Genomic DNA, 18,189 nt, shown 5'->3' on the forward strand with positions numbered 1-18,189 from the left:
ATTTTCTCCCCCCCCCCCCCCAAAATTGGTCAATGGCATGTCAATCCAGCCATTTTCTATACCGCTTATCCTCGTTAGGGTCGCGGGTGAGCTGGAGATAACTTTAGGCGAGAGGCGAGGTACAATCTGAACGGTCACCAGTCATTCACAGGGCACATACAGTAGATATAAAAAGTCTACACACCCCAAAAATGGCTTTTTTGTTTTTTGTTTGTTTGTTTTTTTGGGTCATTTAAAATAATGAGACGAAGAAAAATTATTTCAAAACCTTTTCCACCATGAGTATGACCAAAAACCTGTGCAGCACAATTGAAAAAAACATATTTTACAAAAAAAAAAAAAAAAACTGACCTACAACCGAGGATGTGGCTCTGTTCAGAATACACCAGTCACATTCAAAATCGAATTAAAGTACCTCTGATGAACCCCAAATAAAGTTCAGTTGTTCTGTATGCATTTCTTGACAATCTTTGTTCTTTCTAGCAGAAGCCTGAAGGTTTTATGCATAATGGTACGCAGACTGCTATTTGGAAATAATTTGAATTGGTGTGTAGACTTTTTCGAGCCACTGTGTAGGGAAACAGTCATTCAGAATCATATTCACACCTGTGGACAATTTAGAGTGTTCAGCGGACCTAACACTTTGATTTTTGGAACGTGGGAGAAAGCCGGGCAAAGACCAGGAGAACATACAGCACGAACTCCACAAAGGAAGAGCTGAGCCGAGATTCAAACCCACATCCTCGGAACCTTGAGGAAGACGAGCTAACCACTCAAATAGTGTGCTTTTTCTTTTTCTTTTTTTTTTTAAATGTAATAATTTTGTTTGTAATTAATTTATCATATTTTGTCAATTGTAGATTACCATCTTTATTTTGAACGCATGAACAGTGAAATCAAACCAAACAGTGAGGAGAAGCGGCTCAGAAAATGGATGGATGGACGATCTGAAAGGATTCGGCGCCTGGAGATTGATTCAGTAATATTTTAGCCAAAAATTCATTCAGCGTGTCAGTGAAATAAATACCTGCATGCTGGACAGTGCAGGCGAAATGTCTTAGATTCTTGTTGTTCCTCGTGAGGGAATTGAGTTCAAAATTCATTTTCGAATGGATTTAAAAAAAAAAAAAACAAAAACATAGTAGGGTCATTCAAATTAGTCAAAGGTTAGTGGAGTGAGGAGAATAAACAGAAACCCAAAGTCAATGACGCCATTTAAAAAGTTTACTGAAGCAATTATTCAGCCGTTGCCACACAATCGGTCATTTCAAACTGGCTCATGTTTTCCTTCCCAACATGGCCGCCACGTAGGCACGTGGGGGGGTACCCAAGTGGAGAAAGGTAACCAAGAGTGGGCGTAACCACCTGAGTTGGGCGTAACCACAGGGAAAGCCTGCACGCTGCAGACAGCGTTTTGCTCTTTCCTCAGTCGCTCGTACAGCTGTAGTTACACGATCGGGCCAGCGGGTGGCAATCGTCATTTCGGAAACCTTTCTGCAAGCACCTTTTTAAAGCCCAATACATATGCTTTTCATTCTTTTTTTTTTCTTTTTGTGGTTATCTGAAGTTACAAAAGCATTTACATTCCATATCATTATTATTAATTAACGATTGAAGCAAGAGTAAGTCCACTCCCAGCACAAATGGAATATTGTTTCCTCTGCACAAGCGCGTCCATATTCATTTTATATTTGAACAGTTGTGTCTTTACATGAATGGGAAGTAGTTTGAAGGCTGAACTCGCTCACGTTGTTTGGAAGTAAATGTCAAAATATTCCAGTAAAAGAAAAACAAACAAAAAAAAACACACTCAACGGAGATCAAGTACAAAACTGCAAGTATGTAGTAATTAATGTTATTCTATTTTGACTTCTGCCAATCTTTTTTGCATATGCACTTTGCTGTTCTCATGCAGTTTATTTATTGATTTATTTTTGTGTGCAATTGATCGTGAGAGAACGACATCATTGTCGACACGCTTGACGAATTCATTTCCTGGTGAGCGAGACGGGAAGAGAAAAAAAAAAAAAAAAAAAAAAGCAGATGTGGCCGATGGAGGAGAGCCGCTGCTGCTCACACGCCCGTTCAGCGGGTTTCCTTTCTTGAGCTCGGCCGCACAGCGACGGCGGCACTTGAGCGCTCGATGGGAAATGGCGCTCGTCGAGGTCTTCGGGGTCATGTGTAAGTCTTGAGCGCGTCCATCCGCTCAGTCGTGACCAAGCGCGCGTCTTTCATCCCCAATTTCATCCCCAATTTTCTTTTGACAGATTTCACTGCGATTTGTGCGGCTCAGGATTATGCGGATTATGAGGACGGTGAGAAACTTTTTGCGTTTTGAAACGACTTCACAGTTGCATTTCCTTCTCTCTCTCTCTTTTTTTTTTTTTTTTTTTTTTAGGGGGGGGGGTCTTAAATGAACTATACGTATTTATCTTTATATTCATCTGCGATTGACGAGCAAAACGCTGAAGCAAATGACGACAATGTTGAGGAAGTCACAGAGAACAAACACGAAGTAGTTCGTTCTCGTGCGGCTCAGGCTTACTGAGGCAATTCGAGGTCAGGTCTTTCCCCAATGTTTCCTGTTTGTGTTTCATCATTTTGCCATATTTTCATATTTTCCCAGTCTGTGATACCTTGTTCAAACTTCTATCATTCTTTTCCACCCACGTTTCACTCAGACAAAGTCCGAGACAGCCGTATGTGCTCGTGTTGATTCGATTGTTGTTCCTCTTTGGCCGGGTACACGCATTCTGACGTCGAACAGCTTAACAGATTCTTCGAAATGCATTTCACGTCCCAATCACAAAGTCAGCGCCTCAGCGCCAGCCACGCATACGTAAGGATTTGCGATTGTCGGCCCTGAGCAGACGGCGACGGGAAAACGGAAGCGAAATCGGGCAGGATCGTCTTCCAGCGTGCTCCGATAATCAGGCTTTTGCTGACTTTGATCGATCGGCCCGATGACCGTTAGCTGACTTTCCTGTCGCAAATCATCGTTTGCTCCGTCCGAAACGACAACGGCGACGTGTTTAAACGGGAAAATGGTAACCGTTGTCGTCTCCCAACTTCCAGTCACCGCCATGTTCGTGGACGGAACCGGAGCGCCGTCGCCTGACAACTATTCCATCGGCGGTGAGGAAAGAAGCCACAACGAAAGTTTCCTTCCGAAGGGGCATTACTTCTTAAAACCGGGCGTCGGAGAGCAGAAGGATTGAATTTAGTTCTTCTATTTCTACCCTGAGCTCTTCAAAAAAGTTCGAAAGGTGATTTTGCATTTGAATTTCAACTGTGGTCATTTCCTCCCCTCCGGCAGTCACCGCCCCGCTCGGCGACACGTTCCCCACCAGCGACGCGACGACTGAGCCCCCGACCGTCTATGGTGAGCGCCACGTGCAAAAGGAAAACGCGCGGCAGTAAACAAAAACAAACAAACAAACAAAAAAAGGAACAGAAAAAAAAAAAAACCAACACTCGGGAGTGGAGCTTTTATTTGGCGTCGCCGCACGTATGGCGCATGCCAGAAACGGGCTCCTGGAGCCCCTGCCGTGAAGAATTGGTACGCCCCCAAAATGTGTAGAATTATTGATGCTAATAACAACAATAATAATAATCATAATATATTTTATTTGTCTGCATATGTTGTTACCTACACTAAAGTCTAAACTGTAAATATAGCACAGACAAATGACTGGCTTACAGATAATTCAATGTTCTTTTTTTTCTTTTTTGAATTCTCCGTAAGCGCATCTATATGCATGCACGTGCGCCGAAGACTATGATAAGCATATTCCACTAACAACCCAAGCTAGACTTCGCATCTCCTCGATCTTATTTTGTCAGTCAAGATGCGTGAACTTCAGTAATACTTCCTTGGCACCGATGACCACTTTCCTAATAAGTCAGGGCTTTGGCGTCATCTTGTGGCTGGGTGAGCTCATGTACTAGTTTCTAAAAGCCACATCGGGCCAAGATGCAATCGACAATTGTTTTGAACTGGAACGTGCGCGGGTTACTCTCGAACTGAAGACGATATCGTCTCCACTGCGTATATTTTCGCACATTTCTAGAGCCTCCGGTCCCATCACTGCACCTGCTGTCCCCCTGGGGGGACGTGTTCCCCTTTGAGAAAGCCGCGTTTGAGTGTCGTGTCAACGACGGCGCCGACTGGACGTTCGGTTGGTACAGAAATGGGCAGCGAGTGCAAGAGGAAGACCAAAACGTGTCTTTTAACTCGTCGCGCCGAGCGGCGCTCACGCTCACTGCGGCATCGCAGGCGTACGCCGGACTTTACTTTTGTAAAGCTCATCACAAACTAAAGGGCGAGTCCACCAGTAGTAACCCGCTTGAACTGAAAGTGTATGGTAAGTTGCATTTCCCTCTATCCCTTTCTTGGTTCAAAATGATATGAATTTGTTAACTTCGACGTCTTCTCGCTGTTTAGCAAACGGGCCCACGCCGGCGTTGGTTCCGCATCCGAGGTCGGAGCGAATGTTCCCCGGAGAATCTGTCACCTTCCGGTGCGTGGTCAACATGTCCTCTGGATGGGACTATCTGTGGTACCACAATGACAAGGAAGTCCAAGGGTGTCACAATAACAATTGTAAAATAGTTTCTTTAGCCCTCTCTGACAGTGGACAATACCACTGTAAAGCCAAGAGGGGGGAAAGTCCTTTCTACACAGAGCAGAGTAAAACATTAAGCCTGCAGGTGTCTGGTAAGCGTCAGTGAGCAGCTCGCTTCGGCCTCTTCAATTCGTGCCATTCTTGCTTCTCGGTTCTGACCGTCACCTGCTTGACTTCAGAGCCACCCACGCCGACTCTCAAGTTGAGGACTTCCTGGTCAGACGTCTTCCGAACGGAAAGCGCGGAGCTGACTTGTGACGCGGGCGGCCCCGAGTGGACATTCACTTGGCACAGAGACGCGACGGCGCTCCGGGAGGACCCGGCGCTGGTCCTGAGCTCGGGGGGAGCTCTTCTGAACATCACCTCGGCTTCTCGAGCCCACCGGGGAGGATATGCCTGCAAAGCGCACCTCGAGTCCAGGAGAGTCACCTCCGCTTTCAGCAACACAGAAAACATCACAGTTTATGGTAAGTGACCTTGTTTTTGAACTGGATAATGGTTGAGAATCACTGTTATAGGTGATGCTGACTAATAACGGAATCATTAAGCAACTTATTGTGTGTATGTTGTTTTTTTGTTTTTTAAGAAAATATCCCGAAACCGTCCCTGAGCAAGGATCCTGTTTTGAACTCAATGTACGTTGGCGAAAACACCACATTCACCTGCAAAGTTCATGTGGGCTCCGGATGGCTGTACCACTGGTTCAGAGACGGAACGGAGCTGGCGGTCGCCGACCGGACCCTCGGGATCCACCTCGGCCCTCGTGACAGCGGGGCCTACTGGTGCAAGGCCACCAGAGGCCAAAGAACGTCGACGGACATCAGCGAGCACGTCACTCAAGATGTTCTCGGTGGGTTCAGTGAAATTGGCTGGCAAACGTTATGCGTTGAGTTGGAAGCCCTTTCGATAGTTTCGGAAGTCGGTGAGCGGAACAGCATCTCGCATGCACCTTGCTTCCTTTCCGCGCTGTTTTTGATTCTGTTGAAACAGGATGTGGTACTGTGCAGGGAGGGGACGGAAACTAATTCTTTTAGCGGTGAATATTAGACCGAGGCTGATGGCGGTGGCCTGTTTCGCTTTTCCACTCGTTCACCTTTTCTCTGAATTTTGGTTTTAACGCAAAAGTGTTTTGGGATGTTTACCTTTTCACAGGCCCACGACTGTAGAGATTTCATCAAAGTTAGAATACATTTTTAGCAGGTAGGGTGATTGAAAAAAAAAAAAAAAGAGCTATCAACTGATTTCTGATCGTGGCTCGCATGGTCCAAGGAGAAAGTGGGACTGAATCAAAGTTCAGATTACATTTGGCCAATTTCGACATTGTGCAGCGTGTCCCTTGATTTCTTAATTCAGTCACATGCAGGAGGGTGGCGTCCACGTAAGATTCCGATATGGTTATTGACTTATGCAAATTGGAATTGGTCAGCAGTGGTCAAGGTCTGCGCTCCACTGGCTGACACTCGGACACGCTGTCCTTTTTAGCCTTGGGTTCTAAATGGCAAACTGGAAGGCATGTGCGCCTTTTCAGGAATACCTCTTCCATCCTTGACGCTAAGCAGTCAGTGGGCCGACGTGTTCCCCACCGAAAGCGTTACATTGAGCTGCGCGATGGCCGACGATTCCGGCTGGACGTACACGTGGCGCCGAGACGACGCGGCGTTGCCCGGCGACGACGCGGTGTCATTTGGGCCAGGTGGAGCCAACCTGACCGTCGGCTCGGCTTCGGCCTCTCACCGAGGACGATACAGCTGCTCGGGGAAGCTCCGGGGCAGGTCTGTTAGCAGCAACTTCACATCTGGAATGACCCTCTGTGTTTACGGTGAGTCATCTTTCTTGAACAACACGTGCGTACGAGGGCACCTTGACTTACGAGTGCTACAACTTACAATATATACGTCAGGGTGTGGTCACCGAACAAATTAAAGGCGTAAGCGGAATGTACCACGTTGTTTGGAAAATCGCAAACGATGCATGGAATCAATGTTTTCCCCTTAGACAACAAACCCGACGCCAAATTGGAGCAGGACCCAGAACACATGGTCATGCACACAGGAGATTCTGTCTCCTACAGCTGTCATGTCAACGCCTCCTCTGGGTGGGAGTATGTGTGGTACAAAGATGACACTCAGCTCAGTGTATCGGGAAATAATTACACCATAAATTCTGTGAGGAAAACAAACAGTGGATCATACAAATGTCAAGCAATCAGAGGGGAAACCACTGGTATCTTCAAGACGGAACAAAGTCAGCCTTTAAGGCTCCGAGTTGAAGGTACGTGTGTTCGGCTCCCTTGTAAAAGTCACCTGCAGTATGTGTTTCATTGGTAACCCTTTGTATAAGCCACGATTGCCTCTGCAGAACGGCCATCAGCAAATATAATCGTGTTGACTGGTTGGTCCGAGGTCTTTTCCACTGACAGTCTCGTGCTTAAGTGTGAGGTGAAGGGCAGCGAGGACAAGTGGAACTACACATGGTAATGACTTAATGACTAAGTCACTTTTCATTTATGCTGTTCGTAAAAACACTGCTACAGGACATCCAATACAAGAGCTTGACCAAAACGTACGCCTGTGAAGATAATAATGCTCCCTTTAATTGACTCTGCTTCATTCTCTCGATCAAGCCAGCTGGTGGGGACAGATGGCTTTCCCACTGAATTTTGGTTCTGCTCCAGGTTTCCTTAGACGGGGCGTTTCACCTTGCCTACAGACCCTTTCCAAAGAAAATGGCATATCATGGAAAAGTTTATTTATTTCCATAATTGCATTCAAATCATTTACTTTCATAGAGCATAGCTTCAGGGCCCACAATGGAAACCGTTTCAAGTATTTATTGGTTTATTTTTACATAATTTGGGCTTCCAGCTCATAAAACCCACACAATCAGGAATTCAGACAGCCTTCCTTAGCTATTAACTTTTGTGGCTTACCCATCCTATGGAGGGCATCAATGATGGTCTTCTGGCCAGCTGTCAAGTCTGCAGTCTTCCCCATATTGAACCCAACTGAGACAATTGAACCAAACTGAATCAATTTAATGACACCTGGGGAAACCGGTGCAGGTGCTTAAAAATAACCAAATAAATACTTGAAATTGTTTAAATTGTGGGCCCAGAATCTATTAGCTATGAGAGTTGGACTTTTTGAATGGAATTATGGAAACAAACCAACTTTTCCATGATGTTCCAATTTTTTGGAAAGGGTCTGTAAGTGTTCGTTCATGTGGAGCTCCACTGTGTTGATTTGATACAACGCTTATACTGGATGTCATTAGATTGTGCAGGCGTACCTAATGTGGTGGCCAGCGTGTGAAATATTCTCTGTCAACAAACAGGTTCACCAAAGGGGAACGGCTCATGAACTCGTCCTCCGACAAATACACGGTTACGCCTCAAAATGACCCTGAGCAGAGCCAATACATTTGCCAGGGTATTCGCAGCGGGCGGCCTTCGTACTCCAAAGGCAGCGATCCTCTCGCAACTCGGAACCTGTGTAAGTTTTGAAGGCCACGTGGATGTGTGATGGCTTTACACCAGCAACTACTTCCTCACCTTCGTTTTTGGCTTTGATTACCTTGTAGTACTGAAGAGGCGGGTGCTCCTTTCCATCTCTGGCTGTATCTTCTTCGGCATCGTTGCCGTTTTCTTCGGCTGCCTTGTTCTCAGAGTCACCAGAAAACCAGGTGAGCTGACCATTTTGAGCAGGGGTTCTCAAACCTTTTCGGCCCAGGGAAACCTTACAGGGGAGAAGTTCTTCCAAGGGCTCCATCATAATCCTAATGCCAATTAAACATAACGACCATGTGCACCACTAAAGCCATAGGAAATATGTGTTTTTGAACGTTTCAACGTAAGCGTACGCTCATCCAGGTCGTTATATTCTCAGGGCATTGAATCGATCGTAACTGGACTGTTCGGGTTGTCTTTGACGTTTTCCGTCCGAGCAGGCTTCATCGGCTCATGCTCAAAGGCTAACTAACTAAGGCAGCGCTAATCGGCGGAACGGAACTGTCACAAAAAAATGCAATCGCCAGTGAACCGTGTCACAATGTTGCGGCTATAACAGCCAATCTAAAATTTCATTTCAGTCGCGTTCAGCTGCGTCACTCGGTGTGCGGGGGATCTTAGACAACCCGAACAGTCCAGTTACAATCGATTCAGTGCCCTGGCAAATTCAAACCTATTTATGACCTGTTTAATAGCTAGGATCTTAAATTAAATTCATTTCAATATTCATCAATCTTTGCTAGGTGATGTGCACTGCTTCCACTAACAACATGGCTGCGAACAGAGAGGAACTAGTTTACAAAAGCACAGTCAAGTGAGAGGGAGGAGTCATTGCATTGCTTTAGTATGGTTGTTTTAGTTATGAACTTTGTATTTTTTTGTTTTTTTGTTTTTTTTTAAATGATACGACAAAATGTATTTCAAATCCAATTATTTTGAGACCACCCCAGTTTGAGAACCCCTGATTTTGAGGAATTTCAAACGTGAGCCTGTGACCAGATGTCGTTTCTGATCGTGCAGCGGACGATGTTGAAGGGCCAGAGGAGGGCGAGCTCTTCCTCACCATGGCTCAGCTCAAGGACTGCGATGGTATGGCGACACAGGCCAGAGTCCATTTCCTCAATTTCAATGACTGATTTGGAAGCTATTTGAGGGAAAAAAAAAACATTCACAGATTGGGTCAATCTAGGCGTTGGCACTCATGTGTTTAAGTTCCTCTCTCACGCCTTGCAGATGCTCCTTGTCCACTGGTTGATTACATCACAGATGTGGAATTAAATCCTCCAGCAAAAGGTACAGGGCAGCTGAATCAATGTTGTTGCGTCACTCAGCTCGCTCCTCACTTATGCTTGTTCAAATCAAATTCCACCTGCAGAACCAGCGGACATTATTCGCACTGAAGCAACAGTAGCGTCGCAAGATGACCAAGGTAAGGTTGCGGCGGTGCATCCGGTGGTGGTTACGATTAAAAGTACACTGAAGGAGCTGTGGGCTTTCTGTCTCTTTACGTCCACAGCCGTGACGACGAAGAGCAGTGAAAGACTTCCAGAGGTGGAAGGCGCTCTGGTTTCCTTTCAGCACTGAGCCGCCATATATGTTTGTGTTCAAGTATTTGAAACCTTCATGCATCAGCCATTGGAAAAAGTTGGTGAACATAAGAACATGTCGTTGCTGTCGGGCGGAATCCTCACATCTACCAAATCACTGCTTTTCACGACTGTGGCTACATTATCTTTCCAAACTCTTTTTCAAAGCTCTTGGAGCCATGAGTGATGCAATCAATTAAAACAATGAGCTGACTAACTCATGTATTAGGCGGATATAAATCTGCAAACAAATTTACCTTTGTGGCTGACCAGTTCCTTCTGCCCCAAAGCATTACAGTGATCAATTTGAATGACTTAGGGATGGACCAATAGTATTGATTTGGGGAAAAAATATTCAATTTACCATCATTGGTCATACGAGGTTTCCGACCAACAGCGATGATATGAGCGTGGGCATCAGTGAAAAGAGAAACTATTGAACTGGTGGTGCAAATGAAAAGTCAAATGTCCACTGATAAAGACGGTAAATTATATTGTTTGCTTTGAATTGTATTTTTGTTAATGAACTCATTTAGGTACTGTTAAAATATTGTGGAACATTACTTTCATACCGTACTGTATAATGTAAGCCGAGTGCTGTATACACAGTTATTGCGACAAACACCAGATAAAATGATAAAGTCGAAGGACAGGAACTGTACCTTTAATGTAATTGTGACACCAGTTTGTTCTCCGTCTGTCTAATGTGTCTTGTTGAATAAAATGTGATGAATAAAGCTACAATAAAATAAAATAAAAAAAGAAATACACGAAGTAAAACTTTGTCTCCCAATGAAATCATCACCCCAAAATGTTCAAAATATTCCACTGGAGGAGAAATCCTGTCCAGACCTGTGACAGGGGGGGGGGGGGGGGAAATTATTCATTTATTTTTATTTTATTATTATTATTATTATTTTTTTTTTAGAAACTGAAAGACTTCAAAACAATACAAAGTGATCTGTCCGGCTTACTTCTACTTGAGGATATCAGCCAGTTTCTCCACATAGTAGTTGTAGTTCTCCTGACAGTCCTCCCAGGGTGTGAAGCTCTGGTCCTCCTTCTCCACGTAGGTCTCCCAAACATGCTGGAAGTCAGAGGGCTTCATCATCCTCAGTTTGCATCCAGCGCTCACCAGGGCCTTCAGCCCCTCCACTAACTCCGGCTCCTCGCATTCAAAGAGGCGAGAGCAGAATACACAGAGACGGAGCTTCTTGCGTTGCCGGAGGATGTTGGCCAGCTTGGCTGTGCAGGCCACACAGGGACTGGATGTCACGTACCATGTGACGTCGTATTCCTGGGAGGGGTTACTGTCAGGGAGCACCTTGAAAGGTAAGAGGGGGCAGGGGGGGGGGGGGCAAGAAAATGATCAAGACTACACGCACCGGTTCAGTGCTGGTTCAATCGGAAATTCACTGGGTAAAGCAATCTAGCTTCCTGTGATTCGTGGAGCTTTAACAGGAGCTGAACCCGACTGTAATGAAACAGACAAGGACTTTCTTTTATTTATTGCTAATTCTCTGATGTCTTTCTGAAATCAGTTTAATAGAGTAAATAAACTGAAAAACATAGAGGAACCCTCCCTAAATAATTGTACTCATTCACTGCCAGCCTTTCCAGTTAACATGGATATTCGTTTAAAGCCGTCAATGGCAGTGAATGTGTTTTAATGATCACGCATGCTTGACTCCATGTACACTATGCGCTCCAACATGCGCTGTCAGATTTTCATCCTTATTTCTTTTCACTTCACTTCTCAAAACTCCAAACTGAAAGTTTAGATGTCACCTTATCTGGTTTCTCACCAAACTTTGTGCCGACGAAGTGGGAAAAACAGTGTCAGCTAATGACTAAATCAATACAGAGATGATATATGTTTGATGTGTTAAAAAATATATATGTTCCCTTATAAAAATAGATAAAAGCATGACCAGCCGAGGCTGGAGAACATTACTTGCTGAAAGAAAGCCTCTTCAGCATGAGCTGTGGCATGTTCATCCTCCAGGTAGCCTTTCAAAGACTCTGTGCTGCCCCCTGGCGTGTCCACTCGGTAGCACAGCAGGGTCTTGTTCCTGCCGGACGAGTACTCCACGTTCCTGAACTGAAACTTGAAGTAGAACGGGCTCATCTGCGTTCTGGTTGGAATAAAAAAAATAAATAAAAATTAATCAATAAAAATGTCTGTAAATTTATGAGCACATTGCAAGCTTTTGGAGCAAGGCCAAATTTATAAATTTTATAAATTTGGGATTTGGGCGGATAAAAAAAAATAATAATAATAATAATTCATAAAAATGTAATTACATTTTATAAAATAAAAAGTGGTTGCAAAGGTAGTCACACATTGTACTTAATTAGAAGAATAAGTAAGTACAGATGTGTAAAAAAAAAAAAAAAGAACAGTAAAATTAGAAATACTGACTCAACTCCTGTAGACTACTTAAATACTGTAAAAGTAAAACAAAGTACAGACTCTGAAATGTAAAACGGTAAAAATATGTTTTTACTGTCAGTTATATTCAATACCAGTTTTGAAAAAATTAGTCACACAAAATGGTTTCCCTCTATAATTAACTCGCATAGTCAAATGACGCTAGCTAGCTAGCATTGGCTCGACGTTTATGCTGTGAAAACAACACGTTCCCAACGCTTTGCTAACACTGTAAATTGACTCACAAAAAAAAACTAAATTAGTTTGATCACTAAAAAAAATAAAAATAAAAAAATAATAAAAAAACCCTCCTTGAGCCGTCACCTTGTCGTGGTGGAGGGGTTTGTGTGTCCCAGTGATCCTAGGAGCTAAGTTGTCTGGGGCTTTATGCCCCTGGCAGGGTCACCCATGACAAACAGGTCCTAGGTGAGGGACCAGACAAAGCACGGCTCAAAGACCCCTAATGATGACGACAACCAATGGACTTCGTTTTCCCTTGCCCGGACGCGGGTCACCGGGGCCCCCCACTGGAGCCCGGCCTGGTGGTGGGGCTCGAAGGCGAGCGCCTGGTGGCCGGGCCTGCACCCATGGGGCCCGGCCGGGCACAGCCCGAAAGGGTAACGTGGGTCCCCCTTCCCATGGGCTCACCACCTGTGGGAGGGACCACAGGGGTCGGGTGCAGTGTGAGCTGGGCGGTGGCCGAAGGCGGGGACCTTGGCGATCCGATCCCCGGCTACAGAAGCTGGCTCTAGGGACGTGGAATGTCACCTCTCTGACAGGGAAGGAGCCCGAGCTGGTGTGTGATGTCGAGAAGTTCCGACTAGATATAGTCGGACTCGCCTCCACACACAGCTTGGGCTCTGGTACCAGTCCTCTCGAGAGGGGTTGGACTCTCTTCCACTCTGGAGTTGCCCACGGTGAGAGGCGCCGAGCAGGTGCGGGTATACTTATTGCCCCCCGGCTCGGCACCTGTGCGTTGGGGTTCACCCCGGTGGATGAGAGGGTAGCCTCCCTCCGCCTTCGGGGGGGGGGGGGGGGGGGTCCTGACTGTTGTTTGTGCCTATGCACCAAACAGCAGTTCAGAGTACCCACCCTTTTTGGAGTCCTTGGAGGGGGTGCTGGAGAGCGCCCCCGCTGGGGACTCCATTGTTCTATTGGGGGACTTCAATGGTCAAGTGGGCAATGACAGTGAGACCTGGAAAGGCGTGATTGGGAGGAACGGCCCCCCCGATCAGAACCCGAGCGGTGTTCTGTTATTGGACTTCTGTGCTCGTCATGGATTGTCCATAACGAACACCATGTTCAAGCATAAGGGTGTCCACATGTGCACTTGGCACCAGGACACCCTAGGTCGCAGTTCGATGATCGACTTTGTGGTCGTGTCATCGGACTTGCGGCCGCATGTCTTGGACACTCGGGTGAAGAGAGGGGCGGAGCTGTCAACTGATCACCACCTGGTGGTGAGTTGGCTCCGATGGTGGGGGAAGATGCCGGTCCGACGTGGCAGGCCCAAACGTATTGTGAGGGTCTGCTGGGAACGTCTGGCAGAATCCCCTGTCAGAAGGAGTTTCAACTCCCACCTCCGACAGAACTTTGCTCATGTTCCGGGGGAGGCTGGGGACATCGAGTCCGAGTGGACCATGTTCCACGCCTCCATTGCTGAGGCGGCCGACCGGAGCTGTGGCCGTAAGGTGGTCGGTGCCTGTCGTGGCGGCAATCCCCGAACCCGTTGGTGGACACCAACGGTGAGGGATGCCGTCAAGCTGAAGAAGGAGTCCTATTGGGCCTTTTTGGCCTGTGGGACTCCTGAGGCAGCTGATGGGTACCGGGTGGCCAAGCGGAATGCAGCTCTGGTGGTCGCTGAAGCAAAAACTCGAGTATGGGAGGAGTTCGGTGAGGCCATGGAGAAAGACTTCCGGACGGCTTCGAGGAAATTCTGGTCCACCATCCGACGTCTCAGGAGAGGAAAGCAGTGCACCACCAACACTGTGTATAGTGGGGATGGGGCGCTGCTGACCTCGACTCGGGACGTTGTGAGTCGGTGGGGAGAATACTTCGAAGACCTCCTCAATTCCACCGACACGCCTTCCCATGAGGAAGCAGAGTGTGGGTTCTCTGAGGCGGGCTCTCCTATCTCTGGGTTTGAGGTCACCGAGGTAGTTCAAAAGCTCCTCGGTGGCAGGGTCCCGGGGGTGGATGAGATTCGCCGGGAGTTCCTAAAGGCTCTGGATGTTGTGGGGCTGTCCTGGTTGACACGCCTCTGCAACATCGCGTGGACATCGGGGACAGTGCCTCTGGATTGGCAGACTGGGGTGGTGGTCCCCCTTTTTAAGAAGGGCGACCGTAGGGTGTGTTCCAACTACAGGGGGATCACACTGCTCAGCCTCCCTGGTAAGGTCTATTCAGGGGTGCTGGAGAGGAGGGTCCGTCGGGAAGTCGAATCTCAGATTCAGGAGGAGCAGTGTGGTTTTCGTCCTGGCCGTGGAACAGTGGACCAGCTCTACACCCTCGGCAGGGTCCTCGAGGGTGCATGGGAGTTCGCCCAACCAGTCTACATGTGTTTTGTGGACTTGGAGAAGGCGTTCGACCGTGTCCCTCGGGGAGTCCTGTGGAGGGTGCTTCGGGAGTATGGGGTACCGAACCCCCTGATACGGGCTGTTCGGTCCCCGTACGACCGGAGTCAGAGTTTGGTCCGCATATCCGGCAGTAAGTAGGACTCGTTCCCGGTGAGGGTTGGACTCCGCCAATGCTGCCCTTTGTCGCCGATTCTGTTCATAACTTTTATGGACAGAATTTCTAGGCGCAGCCAAGGCGAAGAGGGGGTCCGGTTTGGTGGCCTCAGTATTTCATCTCTGCTTTTTGCTGATGATGTGGTTCTGTTGGCTTCATCAAGCCGTGAACTCCAACTCTCACTGGAGCAGTTCGCAGCCGAGTGTGAAGCGGCTGGGATGAGAATCAGCACCTCCAAATCTGAGACCATGGTCCTCAGTCGGAAAAGGGTGGCATGCCCTCTCCGGGTCGGGGATGAGATCCTGCCCCAAGTGGAGGAGTTCAAGTATCTTGGGGTCTTGTTCACGAGTGAGGGAAGAATGGAACGGGAGATCGACAGACGGATCGGTGCGGCGTCTGCAGTGATGCGGACTTTATATCGGTCCCTTGTGGTAAAGAAGGAGCTAAGCCGAAAGGCGAAGCTCTCAATTTACCGGTCGATCTTCGTTCCTACCCTCACCTATGGTCATGAGCTGTGGGTCGTGACCGAAAGAACGAGATCCCGGAAAAAAAAAAAAAGCGGCCGAAATGAGTTTCCTCCGCAGGGTGTCCGGGCTCTCCCTTAGAGATAGGGTGAGAAGCGCGGTCATCCGGGAGGATCTCAGAGTAGAGCCGCTGCTCCTCCGCATTGAGAGGAGCCAGATGAGGTGGCTGAGGCATCTGATTCGGATGCCTCCCGGACGCCTCCCTGGTGAAGTGTTCCGGGCACGTCCCACCGGGAGGAGACCCCGGGGACGACCCAGGAGACGCTGGAGAGACTATGTCCTTCGGCTGGCCTGGGAACGCCTCGGGATCCCTCCGGAAGAGCTGGATGAAGTGGCTGGGGAGAGGGAAGTCTTGGGCGTCCCTGCTAAAGCTACTGCCCCCGCGACCCGACCCGGATAAGCGGTAGAAAATGGATGGATGGATGGACTAAAAAAAAAATACGCCTTACTTTGATGTGTTTTGGGGATTAGAGTGAGAATGTTTGAACTTCAGAAGCTGGTGATTATTTTTAGGCTGCCACAAAACGCTTCTTGTATCCGACATCCAACAATTGTCTCGTAAAAGACCACACATGCGGCTATACAGTATGTCGTACAGGAGGTGTTTTTCGAAATACATCCCTATTCATTGAGCGTATGTACGCAGGCAAAGGAACAAATACAGCAGGTAAGCGAGTATCTTACCCACCCTGTGACGATCTCAAACGGCGGCAGTTCAATGGGCTCGAACTCGGCATTTCCATCACTTTTCTTCACCTGCACGCCCGCTGCCCCGGCAGCTTCCCCGTTCTTCTTGTCCTCAGCCGCCGCGCACGGCTCAGGGGTTGTCTCCGGCTTTTTGACAACTCTGTCCTGCTTTTTCCCGCATTTGGCCTTTTCTTTGTCCTTCTCGTCATTGGTTTTGCCTTCCGCCTTCTTTTCCTTTCGCTTGACACTGACCCGGCCGGTTCTGTCGGCCATGATTTTGCAGGAGCAAGTGAGCGTGTCGGATGAAGACAGAGGAGGGAGAGAGAGCGGATCGGATACAAGTGGACTGATAACCCGAGTGCATCAACAGAAATAGAAGCTATTGTCATCTGAGTCATACCGTGCACGTCTGGCTGGGGCAGGCTCGGCGAACCCGCTCCTCCCCCTCGGCCCCCACCTATGCCCTGGATGCTGAAAGGCCAAGAGATAACAAGACGGAGCATTTTGAATGCCATACGTATAACTGGCAACACTGTAAAGAGAGCGTTTCGACAAAGGGGGGCCCCGCTCCATATTGTCTCCCATTTTCAGCTGACCGGGTGTCGCAATACCTTTTTCAACATACTGTTCAGTCAGTGGATTAGCCTGCGACCCCTTGGAACAAAAGATACCATCCAGTCCCCGACCTCTCCTAACTGTCAGCGGTCAGCAACCGGCAGGTTATTAATAACCATGCGTGTGTACAGGGTTACCAAGGCTCTCTCGACACAGAACCATAACTTTTGTTTTTGGCAACTGGACTGTCCTGCGGCACTAAGTAATAAGCCACCTAAGCCGCCAGCCCCCTAAATAGTGGAGTCCAGACAAACATGATGCCTCTCTGTGTTATAAATAGCAAAGGGAAAACACCAGGGTGGGCCAGCGTACATGTGCCTGTGTACAATAAAGCCATGAAATGTCCCTGTATCAATATCGTCGGTCGAGTGGGGGAGGGGAAGAATTGGTTTTGTAACTGCACATGAATGCGGCCCTGCACACTGCCGATGTAATCGCTTGGCATGAGGGGGAGGGAGCAGGGGCCTGCAATTACAATTTACACTTTCCTCCCGTCGCTCAGCCTCACTCTCGGCCAAGTAATTCACCTGAGAGGCAGTTACCAGGTGGTCTAACGCAAACGCATGCGCTGTCACAGGAATACACAGATGTCATACTATGTGTAACCAACAACAACACCTTCCAACCAAAAACACCGATCACACTTAACTGGTACATACAAGAACTCGTGATGCCTTACACCCAAGAATCACGGACACCTTAGATCCTAGAACCTACGGCACATTTCATCCTTCCACCATAAATCCTACTTTATCTTACACCCGAAGACACCTTACATAAAAGAACTCGTGGTGCCTTACACCCTCGGACCTGTGACACCTTACACCAAAGCACCTAAGACACCTGAAACCCTACAACCACCGACACCTTAGACCAACATATTACACCATATCCAACAACTAGAACCAACAACCCCTTACACTCAGCAGCCAAACACGCCTTACACCCTAGAATCTGTGACTCCTTAAATACAAGAACACATGATGCCTTGAAGCGCCTACGACACCTAATACCCTAGAACCTATGACATGTTCTAAAACCTACAGCACACTCCATACTAAAACTACGACACTTTACATGCAAGTACCCATGACCCCTCCCACTCTATAATCAACGACACTTTAAATGCTAGAAGCTACGACACCTTGCACCGTAGAACCGATGAAACCTTTAACCTAGAAGCTACACCTTGCACCGAAGTACCTACGACACCTTAAACCTTACAACCAAGGGCAATTTACATCCTAAAACCGACAACACCTTAATCCTCAGATCCTGTGACAACTTACACGTAAGAACCAACACCCCTTCAGCCAAAGACATCTTCTACCCTAGACCCTACAGCATAGTCAACCCTAGATTTATACTTAACAATTTAGAATACTATACACCCCATAGCCGCCAACATGTGATTATTTAGTGAGAACTGAAAATCAGTCAAAAAGTTGCTGTATAATATGATGCCTACGCATTGTTCATTAGTGTA

At 47.5% G+C, this 18,189-nt stretch overlaps 2 protein-coding genes across 3 annotated transcripts; one reads left to right on the plus strand and one right to left on the minus strand.

Annotated features, from left to right (window-relative positions):
- The first annotated feature begins 1,955 nt into the window (after window positions 1-1,955).
- Window positions 1,956-10,503, plus strand: LOC133412775 (titin-like). The gene is made up of 17 exons (XM_061696413.1): window positions 1,956-2,181; window positions 2,268-2,315; window positions 3,076-3,135; window positions 3,317-3,382; window positions 4,071-4,364; window positions 4,445-4,717; window positions 4,805-5,092; window positions 5,212-5,475; window positions 6,154-6,444; window positions 6,621-6,896; window positions 6,984-7,098; window positions 7,959-8,116; window positions 8,205-8,306; window positions 9,151-9,219; window positions 9,364-9,423; window positions 9,506-9,559; window positions 9,647-10,503. Exons 1-17 carry the CDS (start codon window positions 2,151-2,153, stop codon window positions 9,712-9,714), a joined length of 2,517 nt encoding a protein of 838 aa, XP_061552397.1. The 5' UTR covers window positions 1,956-2,150; the 3' UTR covers window positions 9,715-10,503.
- Window positions 10,365-18,141, minus strand: apobec2b (apolipoprotein B mRNA editing enzyme, catalytic polypeptide-like 2b). Of its 2 annotated transcripts, XM_061696462.1 has the most exons (5): window positions 16,489-18,141; window positions 16,090-16,350; window positions 11,671-11,851; window positions 10,691-11,040; window positions 10,365-10,568 (listed from the first exon to the last, which is right to left on the minus strand). In XM_061696462.1, exons 1-4 carry the CDS (start codon window positions 16,671-16,673, stop codon window positions 10,693-10,695), a joined length of 975 nt encoding a protein of 324 aa, XP_061552446.1. In that variant the 5' UTR covers window positions 16,674-18,141; the 3' UTR covers window positions 10,365-10,568; window positions 10,691-10,692. The 2 variants fall into 2 exon arrangements, with proteins under 2 accessions (XP_061552446.1, XP_061552454.1); XM_061696470.1 differs by lacking the exon at window positions 16,489-18,141 and having other exon boundaries at window positions 16,090-16,475.
- Between the last annotated feature and the right edge of the window lie 48 nt (window positions 18,142-18,189).

The sequence above is a fragment of the Phycodurus eques genome, chromosome 1 (assembly GCF_024500275.1).
Source record: "Phycodurus eques isolate BA_2022a chromosome 1, UOR_Pequ_1.1, whole genome shotgun sequence".
Lineage (NCBI taxonomy): Eukaryota > Metazoa > Chordata > Actinopteri > Syngnathiformes > Syngnathidae > Phycodurus > Phycodurus eques.